This window comes from Maylandia zebra, linkage group LG7, assembly GCF_041146795.1.
Source record: "Maylandia zebra isolate NMK-2024a linkage group LG7, Mzebra_GT3a, whole genome shotgun sequence".
Lineage (NCBI taxonomy): Eukaryota > Metazoa > Chordata > Actinopteri > Cichliformes > Cichlidae > Maylandia > Maylandia zebra.
In genome coordinates this window covers 31218325-31234407 of record NC_135173.1, presented here as the reverse complement: position 1 = coordinate 31234407, position 16083 = coordinate 31218325, and the positions used below count along the sequence as shown (strand labels likewise).

General features: G+C 40.7%; 1 protein-coding gene across 1 annotated transcript; it reads left to right on the top strand.

The window, feature by feature from the left end:
- Positions 1 to 942: 942 nt before the first annotated feature.
- Positions 943 to 16024, top strand: LOC101478891 (uncharacterized). Its single transcript, XM_004561872.6, has 13 exons — positions 943 to 1144; positions 1249 to 1361; positions 2968 to 3041; positions 4576 to 4774; positions 5245 to 5446; positions 5532 to 5700; positions 8080 to 8173; positions 8265 to 8300; positions 8403 to 8456; positions 8597 to 8724; positions 14897 to 15032; positions 15264 to 15334; positions 15627 to 16024. The coding sequence occupies exons 4-13, from the start codon at positions 4579 to 4581 to the stop codon at positions 15855 to 15857; spliced, it is 1317 nt and encodes a 438-aa protein (XP_004561929.2). The 5' UTR covers positions 943 to 1144; positions 1249 to 1361; positions 2968 to 3041; positions 4576 to 4578; the 3' UTR covers positions 15858 to 16024.
- Positions 16025 to 16083: the final 59 nt, after the last annotated feature.

Genomic DNA, 16083 nt, shown 5'->3' with positions numbered 1-16083 from the left:
TGTCCACTGTGAGCGACCATCTTTGAACAGAGGCGGTGGTTTACGACACCAACTCTCTGCCATCTATAATCCAGTTTTGAGATCCCTTCCCAGACGCCTTAACGCCCACTCACATCCTGGGCCATCTGACCTCAGGAAATCACATGATAAGGTGGGGCCAGGTTTCACAATGAACTCACCCGAAACTCTGGCTGATTGGGACCCACACCCAGTTTCACACCTTGGCTCAGGTGATTACAGGATCATCAGGGGGTCCTTTTGTCCCTCTGTGGGGGGTTACTCCCACTAGGTTTATATCTGGGACTCTCCACCATTTGACCTTAGAACTGAAGAAGCTTCTCGGATGAGAGGTGAAACGTCTTCAAGTAACTTAAAGAAGTCCAGACGCTTTTCTTTGCAAGCTCCTGTGACATGAACAAGTTAAAGGGAAGTTATGAACTGTTTCTGAGAGACAAATAACACCAGGATCCTTTTCTAAGTAGCTGACAGCGGGTAACTGTGCAGGGGTCGATCTAGCAAAGTGTTGCCAGGGGGCCAGGTAGGGCATTAACAGGGAAAAGGGGGGCACAAAGAAATATGTTCTTATTCTCATTTAAAATGTCTGTTATTAAATAATTATCTGAAGATTACAACCAAAGTTTTTATCTGACGTAAAATGTATAGAAATCATACCAACAAGACTGTACATCACTGTCACAACAGCGTCTGTTTTCATTCAAAGGCTTTATGGCTTTTCCTATAACACCTGGGGGGCCGGTCTCTAGTCAAAATGCCCGGGCCAATTTTTTGTCCCAGTCCAGTCCTGGTAACAAGCAGAGCAGCCGCAGGGCTGGACGGATGTGATCGTTGATAATAACATGAGTCACTTTTTCCTGTTTACGGCTCAGTCCATGAGCTGGCAGCTTACAGGGAGGACTTTGTAACGTCCTGTCTGACCGCCTCCTGTAGGAAAAAGGAAAATCTGCTGATAGCTGATAGTATTTTGGAAAAAGTTTCTTCATTCTGACTCTGTTAAAGTCTCCCAACACAATAAAGTCTCACTCTGGGTTAAAATCCCTGATCTGCTAATGACGCTGCACCTTCATCCACAGCGGATGTCAGCTTGTGATGGGATGTAAAGATGGGAGAGGAGAGCTGAGCTGAGGTAAGCGGGTCAAACTTTAACACTATGTTACTAACACTCAAACGTCTGTGGCTCAGAGTTCCCTCCCTCCTCTTGATTTGCATAAGTGCTTCTTTCTGTCTCAGATGGATGATAACACTGTCCAGTGTGATGGCAGCTCCTGACGTGTCTGCTTCTGCCCGATTCTTTCTGTGTTTGCTTCGAGTTTAGCTGAAGCTCGGACATCGCCTGCCTTCTGGTATGTTTTCCTTTTATTGATTCATTTTCACCATCATGTTTCCTTTCAGTCAGCCTGGCGCAGCATTGTATTCAGACCTGCTGACATCTTCTGTTACCTGTAGTCTACTTTTCATACTTAGATGTGTGCAGGTGTTAAAAAATGAAAATAACACAGTGACTCTACACAATTCTGACACCAATTAAAATCATATCATTTAATTTGATGAATGTTTGATAGAGACTAAACGTTTTTTTTGGTAGTGTTTGTGGGTGTGCCGTCATTCTGTCTGTAACACGATGAGATTTTAATGAATTCTGATTAAAATTTGCTTTTTTCCCCCACAAAAGTGGACAAAAAGCTGTTGAACTTAGAGGCTATGATTCTTACAAGTGTGCTGTGTGTTGTCATTATATAGACATTTAAAACATCATGTCACGTCATTTGACCTCTGACCTCACTTTTACATTGCACATGCGCCTTTCTTTCAAGTTTCTCGAAAATGTGTTAAATGTGATATATGTTTAAAGAAAGCAGAAACAGAATGAGCTTCCTGCTTAGGTAGAAATATACTGTAGTGTAATATTATTAATCAGTACCTATCATCCATCACCTACACCCACACGATATTTGTGTGTAATGTTGTTAATGTTATGTGGTTCATCCTGATGTAACCTGGTGTCGATAGTCAGACAGTAACTGTGTTTGTTACATTCAGGCGCTGATAGAGTCTGTTTAAAAAGACAAGAGAGAACAGATGAATACTGTTTCCTTAAAGGGTGAATGCTGCCCGCTGGAGCTTTGCGCTCTCAGCTTCTTGTTTGCTTTATTTTTTTGCCTCAAAGGAAAGTTTTAAGTTGCTTATTTGTTTGCTGACAAACAATATGAGTCCATCATCAGAAATATTTACCATGCAATAATTCAGTGACAATACTAATAATTGGCCTTTGAAATGTAGTATTTTCTTCATCGTACTAGTGAGCGGCTCCATTAACAAGAGTCGGAAGCTCATTAATCAAAGAATCCATGATGAAATCAGACGCCACATCCCACGCTTAACTGCTTATTCTGAAATAAGCAGTTAAGCGTGCAGTCAGAGGATGTTACTGACTGTTTAATGGTGTTCAAGCATTTCCTATTATGTTGGTGGTTTTTTTTACTTCCTGTTTTTAAAGTTTATTTAGAAACTTTTTTTTTCATATAACCACTCAGGTTCCCTTTTTCACGCGAACACCCAAACTGTGAACTTTGTGACTAATTTTCCACACCCAGCCTTTTTTTAAGAACCCACTGAGTGAAGGCCATGCATCCTCCTCCTAAAAGACTCGTGCACTTCTTTGATATGCAGCTGATTATCAGCAGTTAATAAACAACAGGCAGACGAATTCAGTTGACAACTTCTGTTTTCTCTTATCCTGATAAGAGCCACAGATAAAATAACCACTGCAGGCAGATTATAGCAAGGCTTTTATATGATTTCTTAGCATGGCTTTTTATATGATCAGTGCAATAAGGTGTCATTTATAATAAATTTATAGCCTTTGAGGGTAGCTGTTTTTGAAAAGTGTAACTTTCAGCTGTTGAAAGGCACTGAGGTTAAAAACACCACACTACTCATTTCCTGTAGGTCGAGGACCCTGATACTCCTGAAGCTGCAGAGAAAGCGAAACAACAGTTTAATCGGCATTGAGGACGAGCACGGTAAGACTAGTGTTTCCTAGCTCTGTGTTTCAGCTTACCTCGTGTTATTTTAGGCAGCAGAGTGACACCAAAACAACAAGGTGTTTTAGTGGTGTCTGCGCCCACCACTGTAAGCTACAGTCGTAATCCTGCAGTGCAGGTGAAACAGCGCTTTATTACTGAAGGATCAGTGTGTGCATCCCTGTTGAGCTTAAGCTTGTTTATGTCTGTAGTGCTAATGGGTTTCCTGATTGCTGTGTGATCAGTGAACACATCATTTGAGACACTTGTATTTTGTTAAAAACTAGTTCAGCTGATTATAAACTCTGTGTCTGTAAAAATGCGGATATCTCACCAAAGATTAAACATGAGATAATGAAGATATTTGTGTGACATCTGCACAGGAAACACTTGTATGTGCAGATTAAGTGACAAAGTCTCTGCTCAGAGCAGACTGTACATATCTGAATAAGATGAGAAATTATTTAGAATTGAAATAATTTAGTAATAACTACAGAAAACCTTCAGATCACACCACCATGAGGTCATCGCTGAAGAGAATGAGAGGGTTCAGTGTTTGTAGGAGTCGATGCAGCACCATACATTTCTATTTTTAAGAAAGTAAAGTCTTTTTAGAACACACAGAAAAAGCACTGTACAACAAAATAGAGTAAAATAATATATTATAGAAAAACAAGTTGAGCCGCAGAATAGAGTGAACATCAGAAAAACCTGACTAAACAAAAACGTTTCAGTCTTGGAGCCACAGACTGAAAGGCTGCGTTCTCCTCCAGCTTCCATCTGGTACGATGAGTCTGTGAGCAGCAGAGTGTTCAATAAGGCTGAAGCCTGGCCGTGGAGTGCTTGGTATCTCTTCTGGGAGTCAATGTAAAGAGTATAAAACAGGATTAATGAGCTTGCTTACTGAACCTGTTAATAAATTTACTTAGATTTGATTATAATTTCAACTTCCTATCACAACATTCTGATGTTTTTAGTGAACTGTGGATAAATAAAATAGGCGATTAGGAAAATACTGATGCTGATGAAAACAGTTCACTGGAGGTTAACTCCTATTTGTATGAAATGGTCGAAAGAATTGGAACATTTTAGAACAACTGTCATAGAGAACGGGAACACTAAAAGTTTGAGAGACACAAATAGAAATATTTAAATGGTTATAAATCGTGGCTGTTTTTCAGATGGTTTTGAGTGATGTGCTGTAATCAGATACCTTTCACAGACACAACATTTCTCAGTTTCAGTGTTTAATATGTTGAACTTTTAGCATTTTGAGTGGCTCCATACTGCAATGTTTTGGTAACGATCAGAGAAACATAGCTTTATTTTTACTCTTTTATATTAAATATTGGGTTATAAGGATTTGCAAATGGCTGCATTCTTTTAGATTTGCATCTTAGACAGCGTCCTATCTTTTCCTGGACGCAGGAAAAGTTGATCATTTTTGCAGCATTTGGATAAATCTGCAAATTAACCATTAAGAAATCCATGCAGTGAATTGAAAACAGCTGTGTTTGTTTTATTGTCTCCACAGAAGATGTTTGCAGCTGAGGCCAAAAAACTGATTGACAAGGTGGGAGATAAAGAGCTCATCTATAATGAGAGCCTAATCAAGAAAGTAGATCTGCTGACTCTGGTCAAAGTCAGCAAAGGAAAATTCTGGCCAGTGCAAAAGTACAAGATAATGCAACTCAGTCTGCCCGAGCTCATGGAGGTGGAAGACTTCAGCCCAGGTGTGTATTCAGATGCATAAACACACACATATTTTGTGTCACACAATATAAATACACCTTTTTTTATGACTGAGTCCCATTGGCCTGGTGATGATGATATAATACTGTAGTTCACATGCTGACCTTAATTCACAGAATCTATCTTATTCATCTCTGCCCCTCATCGTCCATACTTTTGCCAGAAAGAAAGGAAAGGTGATAAAGTAAGACAGAGGATGATGGGTTGTGACCTGCAAGGCAAACAGGCTCACCAGTGTCACAGTGAACTAATACATTCCTTAATCCACAGAAGGGAGAATCAGCTGGGAGTGTGTCTTTATGCTCCAGTTATACCAGAGGTGGCGGTGGGTGTGCCTCTGTCTCCTAAATAACTCCCCCTCATTAAGCTGACCTGTGTGTTGTGGTACATTGACCTCATAATATATAGAACGACTGTATCATGTGTAAGTGATGCTCCTTTCTCCCTCCAGAGTGCACAGATGAGCCCTTTGTGAGTAATTTCATGACTTCAACAAAGACGAGCGGGAGAGGAGGGTTAGGTGGAAAAGACATTGGTGTGTATGAAGCTGAAGTGAATGCAGGCGCTGACAGTATGGATGGACTAGTTCAGCCCGTCAACATGATGTCGAAGAAAGTCGACCTTAAAGCCCTGAGGAGCGCGCTCAGTGACGGGTAGGGCTCTGTCTCTGCTCAGCGATCGTTGTTTTCCAAACATGCGCTAACCTTTTTACTCTCTGCTGCTGCTTCCTGTTTCCAGGACCATAAAAACAGACAAAGTGAACCTGCTGGCACTGAAAACGAAGGATAAACTGGCTTTTGTTCACCAGACAATTTACAACTCTTCTCCTGTCACACTTATTAGAAAGTGCACGAGGGATGGGTCCTTGTTAGCCTCCTGCATAAAGATACTGAGTCTGTTTGCAAAGGTGAGTGAATCTCCAAAGGATGAAGACATTCTGGGCTCAGCTTTGTTTTCAGTAACTCATGTTTGAGCTGTATTGGTAATGAATTGATTACTTGTTTGTGAAGAACAAACTGTCCAGAGTGCAGGTGCAGCATGATTTGTCTGTAGTGATTAAAGTGATCGAGTTAATGAATTTGAATCAGGAATTCTTTACGTATTCAGTTCCTCTGTTTGTAAGTTACGTGAATGGTCGGTTCTTCAGCATTTTGAAAATTTGCCACAGTTCTCCGGCAGATTTAGACTGTTGGTAACTTCTGCCTCATTGTTTAATCAAAACTGATTCTGCGGACATCAGGACTCTGGGAATCCAATCCACTTCCGCAGGACTCCACTAACTTTGTTCCACTTCAGGAACTCAAAGGCTATTTGTGGTCATAAACGTCCCTGGCAGGCCTATTTCAAGGCCACATTTGAGGAAGAAACAAGTTCCTGTATAACCCCCCAAAAATAAACTCCTGAGTAGCAGACTGGTTAAAGTCATAAAAATAAGTATTGTGTAAAAATTCAACAACTATGAAGAGCATAATTCCCAAATTACTATTTAGAAAACAGCATTTGCCACAGAGCACGGTTTCCACGGTTTCCTGGTTTCTACACTGCAATGCTAACAAGCAGGCAGAATACCCAGCACTGTAAACCCTGGCACCAGGCCTGACCCGTGGTGTAGCCAGGTCATTTTATTAGAGTGACGTGATTATTTACCGGAGAGTGGCACATAAACAGATGCTCTGCAGCAAGAACCATTGTAGACATCATCTGATGGAGCTGTGTGTAACATTTAAGGTCAAGGTCAAGTTTATTTATATAGCACATTTCCAAACAGTCCATGCTGCACAAAGTGCTTAACAATGTAAAATGCCACTAAAATAAATAAAATGCAGTGATGCAGTAAACTATAGAAAAGCAATTAAAAAAACTAAAACAACAGCAACAACTAAGGCTGTTAAAACCAAAAATGTTTAGGTCAGAGTGTGTTAATAGCCAGACTTAAGTGTGTGTCTTTAGTAACGATTTAAAATGTTTGAATGTTTGTGCAGATCTAATATTAAGAGGAAGGCAATTCCAGAGTTTGGGACCTGCCGCACAGAAGCCTCTGTGTCCACGATAGTTAAGTTTAGTCTGTTGAATAGTTAAGGTTAGTTTGGACCTCATGGTTCTTTCTGGAGCATAAATATAAAGGTGGTCAAATAGGTAAGAAGGCGCTTGGCCGTTAAATGATTTAAAAACAAAAAGTAAAAATTTAAATTGGATCCTGTAAGGAACAGGGAGCCAATGTAGAGAGGCCACACCCAGGATAATATGCTTCTTCTGTTTAGTGCCAGTTAGCAGACGAGCAGCTGCATTTCAGACCAACTGGAGACGATAAAGAGAGGCCTGGTCCAAACCAAAGTACAAAGAATTGCAGTAGTCCAGTCTGTAAGTAATGAAGAGATGAATAACACGTTCAAAGACATTAGCTGGAAGGTACGGCTTAACCTTGGCTAGCTGTCTTAAATGAAAAAAGCTGGATTGGACTACTGAACTCACCTGCCTACACAGTTTAAAGCAACCATCAAGGTACACACCGAGGTTTTTAACCACTGTCTTACAATAGGAGGATAAGGGGCCTGGACTGCTGTCAATGGGCTTAATGAAGCTACCAAAAATGACAGCTTCTGTTTTGTTTTCATTTAATAAAAAAATAAAAAAATAATTAAAGACATCCACTGTTTAACACTATCAAGGCAACATAATAATAACTGAAGTGGGCCTGTCCCTGCTTTTAAAGGCAGATAGATCTCAAAGTCATCTCCAAAATAGTGAAAAAAGAAGAAAGTGAAGAAAGGTTGTACTGTGAGAAAACAGATCCCAGTGGCAACATATGCAGTGCAAACAAGGCAGGACCCAAACTAGAGCTTTGAGGTGCACCATAATTAAGGGGGGCTATTTTGGAGCTGTGATGGCCCATGTTGACATAAAAAGTCCTTCCAGATAAGGACCAAAACTACTGAAGAGCAAACGCTATTAGGCCATCATATGATTCCAGCTGTGATTGCAGGATATCATGGTCGACCACGTCAAAGGCTGCTGTCAGTTCCAACAACAAGAGGGCAGCAGCTTTAGAATTTGGGTGTTCACGCTGCAGCAGCTCTTTAAAATGTTTGGAAGAATTCAAGCAGTCTGTTGTAAACCTGATCCCTTCACCTCAGCAACTTCAGACCAAAGGTCTCCAAAACTCTTGGAAATGGACTGAAGATCATCTAAATTGTGTGGCAAATGGAGAACAATGATAGTGTTTCTTCTATGCTTGTGTATTGATTGTGCAGTTATGTGTAATTTAACAAAAAATAAATGTTTTTAGGGCCACAGAAAAGAGAAGACAAGCTTCACTGTTCCAGAAAAATCCACCTTTGCTTACGGCCTGGTGGAGATAAAGATAGAGGATGAGAAGCTGAGTAAGAGCACAACACTGTGTTGATTGCATGTGTGTGTGTTTGTGTGTGTGTGTGTTACTGAGTATAATTTCTGTCCTTTGCTCTCATTTAGAGATCTCGTGTGAACCCTGGACTCGAGGTGCCCTCGGTATGTTGCTGTGTGTGGTTGAAGTTGATGCCATGTTTGTCTTAATGTTCACATCAACATGAAGTCTTTCTCACTTTTAATAATCTTGAGGTCTGTTTTCAGATGGACTCTTTGGCGATGACATAGAGAGTGCGATGCTACAACAGATTAAAGAAGGTGTGTCTGACAGTTTGAGCTTTTCCCTGTTCTGAATTAATCAGAGTGAAGCTTTTGGAATTTGGGACCTACAGCACAAACTCTGCTTTAATTTATTGAGTGTGATCGTATCAGTTCTGCTATTCCTGTGTTTGCCGCAGAACTAAAGATGAAGGATGCTTTTCTGCAGCCGCTGGCAGATCTTCCCGAGTCGACCCGTCATGATCTACTGAAGAAGCTCAGCGAGCTTGCTGAGGATGGGGATACTCTCTCTCTGCTGGAGCAAACAGTAAGAAGAATGTTTACAACATCTGAAGCTTCTTTGTGCTCATCATGAGGTTTCATCTCCCACTGATCTTAATTCTTCAACTGATGCTTCATCAGTTACTGCAAGGAACAAAAAGTGAAGAGATGGTTAAACAGGCAGTCACGTGAGAATGGAGGTTCCACAAGAATAAACAAGCATCAGTCTAGCGGATTATCAGCAAAGGAGAGTGCCTGTATAAAAGCAAATGTTTTGGCAGTTTGCTGATCTGGTGCATTCAGGTGTGTTAACACAGTGCCACAGTTACCCCACCAGTGGACATCCCAGGTCAGACCATGTAACCTCAGATAAACTGCAACAAACCCAAGAGCTACATCTCAGACTCCACAGGCCTTAGGTTAAATGATTAAGTTCATGACAGCAAAATTAGAAAAAGAATGAACATGTGGGGTTTGTTCAGAAGGGTTGCCTGAAGAAAGCCTCTTCTTTCTAAAAAGAACGGAAAAGCTCAGCTTAGGTTTGCAAAGTTGTTTCTGAACAAACTCCAAGACTCCAAGAACACAGCTGAGATGTCTAAGCAGCTGAACAGAGTAAACTGTAAACTGCTCCATAACCAGAGTATTCAAGATTCAAATGTGAGGCCATCTGTCCCACAGCTAAAGCTTAGATCAAAACTAGGTCAATGATCAGAGCACATCAGCACATCTCTGAAAACTGTAAGAGTGGCAGGATCTTAAGAATCCTGTGCATAAATAAATCCTCACAAACCTCAGTGCACTAAGAAGAGTGAAGCAAAATTGCTCCACTGCTATGGAACGCCAGGACTGCCATAATGAATTAATTAAATACACCATTAAATAATTCATTAAATGTGTCAATAATTAATTAAAATTGGAATTAATTAATTAAATAAATAGTTATGATACATGTAATTAATTAATTATTGACACATTTAATTAATTATTGACACATTTAATTAATTATTTAATGATATATTTATTTATTTCATTTTGGCAGTCCTGGCGCCTGGCTCTCGTCATGAAATAATTTTATCTGTCAGCCTCACCCATCAAACTCAGGGGGCGGGGTTAACGCTGCCCATGCAGCTTCTCTAACATTTGATTGGTTGCCGTGCAAAGTAAGTCAAAACAGGTCGATCCTAGATAATCGATTGCTTGTGTAGACTTGGGGCAGCCAGGTATCCCAGAATGCAGATCAAATCACAGGCAGCAATGGTGGTGGTGTAGTTTTAAAATACCCCGTTTTTCTGTCACCAGCTACACTTTTAACAGTGTTTTAGCTGCGAATGTCGCGACGTATGTCTGGTCAGGTTGTCAACATAGAACATGTTTGCAAAAGTGCTCAGATGTTTTCAGAGATTTCACTAGCTCTGCTAACAATTAGCATGCAGAGTGCACCGAGGGGGTTACGTTAACCGGTTTGTTTACATATTCCACTCTCCGTGTTCCACATGTTGCATTCGCAGATTCTCATTTTCACCGAACGATCGTCTCTTTCCGCCTGGTCTTGTGTCTCTGTGCTTCTGTAACATAAAGAACGAGCTGACATTTTTCTCACGAAACCAGCGATCAGCTCAACAGACCCTCAGTTTACCTGCATGCATCCTCCTCCTCATCTGTCAGCTGTTTAACACCTGCTGCTAATTCAAGAAACACGCCTACGTTACCTGGTGATAGTCACAGTTTAACTGGGCAGCCGGTGCTCGATATAACGCAATGTCAGCGCATTTTTCTGCACAAGATAAGTAAATATAGTGTTTTCCCAGAGCGCAGAGCTGCTGGAGCTTGTTTCCTTACAGAGCACTTTATAGGCGAACAGCTTCATCAGCGGCTGATGTCCAATCACCGGCACACAGCTTTGAAACATCACCTTAGTTTTAGCTCTCAGTGGTTAAACGCTGGACTTCATTCACTCAGGTTCTGTCTGTCGGGTCACGTTTACTTCGCTGTTTTATTTACAACTGAGCAAATCGGTTTGGCTGAGGTTAAAGTTACGTTTCATAACTGCATAGTTTCACAGACGTTTAATGGTTCACTGGCACATGTGTTAGACTGAACTATTCGCTTTTCTTTATCTGGTGTGTTTTGGATTTAACTGTGAATTTTGAGATTAAACTGACTTTTAAAATGTTTTTATACAAAGAGGAAAGAGAAGGCGCATTTCCACCGAGAGGAGCAGAGTTTGCAAAAGCATGTTCATCATGAAGTTTGCAACCTGGACAGAAATATTATATCATCTGTTTTTTAATAGTTATTCAACTGTATTCTAAGCACCAGCTGTCTGTTAGAATGTGATTTTTTTTTTCTCTCTGTTGGCAGAGGTATAAAAAATGCGCAGGAAAATCTGACGTGCATGGCGAACTTCACCGACGATATTTAGGGAGGAATAAACACACATCAAACATAAATGAACCATTTTTTTGCTTTTTCGGTCATGTTATGTTTACCTGTCAAAGGCTTGTTACAAACTATGAAACACATCGTGCAGACTTCTGGATGTTAGAAGAAAACTAATACTGTTCATGAATGAGACTAAAGGCAGGAAGGTGTCCTTTAAAACTAAACATGTTAATAGGACCTCCCTATTTATATCATAGTTTATGATATAGCACGTGTATTTCAGTAATAGCCTGCTGATTTCAGTGTAGTGGTGAACAGTCGCACAGCTCACGTAGGGGTTATCTGTGATACTCCTTAACTATAATTTATCCAAGTTAACTTCAGTTAACCATTCAGACAGTTCTTTTGCAATGAAAAACATAAACACCCATGCTGCCGGGAGGTTTCCTCAGTGCCAGCTGTTAATATTATAGCTGCTTATGCAGTAACCATGGTAACCACGGACTCTGAGCGGCTGGATCGACGGAGGTCAGACAACAATTTTACATGTATGATCTTAAAACAGGACACAGCCACTATACGTGCTGGCCTCATATCAAATGTGAAGGCAGACTGAGTCTATGTTTGACGTTTTTTATATCTAATCTTCCTTTTCAAACATTTAAACAGCAGCGAGTCTGCAGCTGAGGGAATACAAATTCAAATTGTCGGAACAGGTTTGCTCGTTTCTTGGATTCATTTGGTGATTTATTAAATGTATAACTGTTATTCTAATCTGCTGCTGAGTCTCTTACACTTTTCTTTATGCTGTATATTTTCACGTCTCTGGAATAGTTGGCAGTTAGATAGTCAGCTGGGAAACTCTGTGTTAACTCATGGAGCTGAGGATATCGTGGATATGCTGACCTCGCTGCGTGGTGTACAGGGCCGTTTACCCTCATGATTAATATTCACAATAAAAATATTAGCCGAACATCATGAAGTCTGTATGTGTTTCATAGTGTCGAACAACCTTTGTACAGTTAAAGCCAGCAGTTACTACATGACGGAAACACCAACGTTATCTCTTTTATGTGTTTATACACAGATCACGCTGATTACTGAACAAAAACCCAAAGATCAGATGTTAAACAGATTTATTTGCTCTCTCCTCCTTAAACATGTTTTTAATGTTAGTTAGAATTCAGAATTGGCGACTGAAACACGTAGGACGCATAAGAACATCAGGAAATAAAACACCGATAAATATAACCTCAGTAAAAGAAGTCAGCGGGGGTTACTACAGCTGTGTACCGGGGCCTGCGCTTTGTCGGTGGGATTGCTTGCGAGGCGAGCGGGTCTATCCCACGCTTTGCCGTGAGACTGGGCAGACATCTCCGAAATCATCGAAGCACTTTTGCAAAGAGTCTGTATCTTGACAAACCGACCACACATATGAAGATTAAACCACTACATTCTCGGCTAAAAAAATATTAAAACGGTATTTGGTGACACACAAACAGGGTTTTTCAAAGTTCAGTTCTGTTAGCTTCCACATGCCGGTTGTTGTGTGCTAGAAACAATGGCCACCAGGCCAAAGCAATGGTTTTGACTCGATCAGCGTTAACCCCGCCCCCTGAGTTTGATGGGTGAGGCTGACAGATAAAATTATTTCAAGATGAGAGCCAGGCGTCAGGACTGCCAAAATGAAATAAATAAATATATCATTAAATAATTAATTAAATGTGTCAATAATTAATTAAAATGTGAAATACATAAATAATTAATTAAATGTGTCAATAATTAATTAATTACATGTGTCATAACTATTTATTTAATTAATTCCAATTTTAATTAATTATTGACACATTTAATTAATTATTTAATGGTGTATTTAATTAATTCATTATGGCAGTCCTGGCGTTCCATACACTTCAACGTGAGAAACTGATTAAAAGGATCGCTTAAAGTTATTGCTGCTTAATTATATTTCTAAAAGCTCTTTACTGATATTTCTCAGCTATCGGAACCATGGATGCTGCTGGTTATCAATCATGTATGCACAGGCCCAACAACCAATACTGACAACAGGCTTGGGGCTTTACAGACAGCAGGTACAGTTAGGGCCATATATTTGGACACTGGCACAAGTTTTTCTTTTACCCATTAACTGAAACATGTTACAATTATAGTTATATAACAGACATAAATGTAGACTCTCAGCTTTCATTTGAGGGTATACACATTACAAAAGTAATTGGACAGTTGACTCAAAGGCTACTTGATGTGCATATGTGGGCAATTCCTTTGTTATGTCATTGTCAGTTAAGCAGATAAAAAGCCTCGAGATCATTTGAGGTGTGGTGCTTGCATTTTGACGATTTTGCTGCGAACAAACAAGGTGCGGCTCTGTATGCAGGTGCAACAAGCAATCCTTAAGCTGAAAAAACAGAAGAAAAAAACAATTGCTACAATATCAGGAGTGGCAAAAACTACAGTTTGGTACATCCTGAGAAAGATAGAAAGCACTCGTGAACTCAGCACCTGGACCTGGAGGTCCACAGAAGACAACAGTGGTGGATGATCACAGAATCATTTCCATGGGGAAGAGAAACCCCTTCATTTCATGTCTTGATGCATGCTCAATCATCCAGGTAAGGAAATCCCAAAAAGGGGATTCTGTTCACCTGGACAAAGTGTTTTCAGTGGAAGAAACATTTTGTCACTCATCCAAGTGACTTCTTCACTCTCAGCTGGCTGCAGGTTTCCCCAATCTTATAAACAGTAAATTTGCACAATGACTGAAACTGGGCAGTGGGCTGTGAGGTCATAACCTCACAACATCCAACCAACTGAACTACACCGTCTACCATAAAGAGAAGACTGAATGAAAGTAAATGCAAATGGTTCACTGCAAGGTCCAAGCCACTCATAAGACTCAGGAATAGAAAGGCTCAAAAAAACCAAACAAACACAGTCCTGGAAAAGTATTCTTTGAACAAGAAAAACGCATGCAGAAGGCGTGGAACAGCTCATGATCCAAAGCATACCACAACATCTGTAAAACACGATGGAGGCAGTGTGATGGTTTGGGTATGCATAGCTGCCGTGGGCACTGGGACACTAGTGTTTAATGATGATGTGACACAGGACAGAAGAAGCTGAATTAATTCTGAGGTCAGAGACATACTGTCTGCTCAAATCCAGCTAAATACAGTCAAATTAAATGGGCGGTTTTTAATAATACAGATTGACAATGAACCAAAACCTACACCCAAAGCAACCCAGGAGTTTATTCAAGCAAACAAGTGGAATATTCTTGAATGGCCTGGTCAGCCACCATATCTTGATCCAGCTGAGCATTTCACTTGTTGAAGACTAAACTTCAGACAGAAAGGCCCACAGACAAACAGAAATTGGATGCCGCTGCAGTAGAGGCCTGGCAGAGCATCAAAAAGCAGGAAACACAGCATGTCCATGAGTTCAAGACCTCAGGCTGTCATTGCCAGCAAAGGTTTGTCAGCATTAGAGTATTAGAAATGAACATTTTATTTTCAGTTATTTAATTTGTCTAAATACTTAGTCTCTGAAATAGAGGGATTGAGTTAAAAATGGTTTAGTTCTTCACATTTTTATGCATCTTTTTGTTCAACCCACTGACTTAAAGCTGAAAGTCTGAACTTCAACTGCATCTAAGTTCTTTCATTTAAAATTCATTGTGGTAATGTACAGAACCAAAATTAGAAGAAAGTTGTCTCTGTCCAAACATTTATGGACATAACTGTAGTTTTATGTTCTCCATGACTAAACACCACCCTGCTCTGATACTACTACTAATAATCCTCTGCTTCTCTCAGTTGGATCACTGCAGTAATGGAGCATTTGAAGGCACTTTGTCTCAGGCTGCCTCCTCCTTCATGGACCTTCTCGATATTTCAAACATCTCCACTGCTGTGAAGGATGCTGTTCACCTGTTGGTCAGCGCGTTGGACAGTAAGTCAGCTGACCTGCTCTGAGACATTTATCCCATCCAGTAACATGTAGATGCTCCACATCAGGTGTGGTATGTGAGCTGGAGGTGGTGGGGCTGAGATAAAGGTGTTCAGGTGTGATTTGGGAGTGTGTGAGAGCTCAGCTCACAGTTTTACTGACACATCTGAAGCAAAGCGTTTCAGTTCGTCACATCGTCATCAAACTTTGTCTTTCTTCTTCATGTTTGTGCAGCTCTGCCAGATGAAGTGCCGCCACTTCTGACCTGCTGCAGTCCAGACACTCTGAGAGTGCTCAACCAGTTGGTGGGTTCATTCACTCATTCATCTGCATTCATCTACATGCTCCTCTCAACAGCTGCCAGCCTGATCACAGCTTATCCTACAGACTGAGCACACTGAACATGTGTAATCTGACACCTTAAAGCATCGTCTGTCATGTTTTTGTAATGAAGAAGAATAAACTAAAACTAAACAGAAAATCCCACATGTGTAAAAGCACATCAGCAGCAGCTCCGCCCACTATCAGCAGCCTGTGGGCAGAGTCTTCCTCATGTTTGAATCTGATCAGACAACAGCTCCCTCTCTGCTTCTCCAGGTGGATGGTCTGAAGGACGGTCGGGCCACACTGCCAGAGTCCCTGCCCGTCCCCCTGCAGGAGGGAGGGGAGCTCCGCTGGGCGGCCGAGTTCATCTGTTTGAACGATCAGAAGCTGAAAGAGTTGAGTGACGGCTGGGACCGGCCCGAGCTGCCCCCAGAGGTTCTGCTGGAGGTTCTGTGCCTCGCTGTGCAGGGACTCAGCCTGATGCAGCCCACAACAAACCCTTAATGTCAGCTGCTGTGATCGTTGTTAACCTGTTTTCACAGCAGCGTTCTGCATCTTTGAACGTTTCTGCCATTGTTTCCTGAACTTTCATCTGTCAAAGATCAAAAACAAAAAGAATAATCTAATAAAATATATATATATTTTTAAATAAATAAAACTTCATACTTTTATGTTCGGCTCATGGTTTTAATATTTTATTAGTTTTTGCTGCACTCCTTTATGTTCTGTC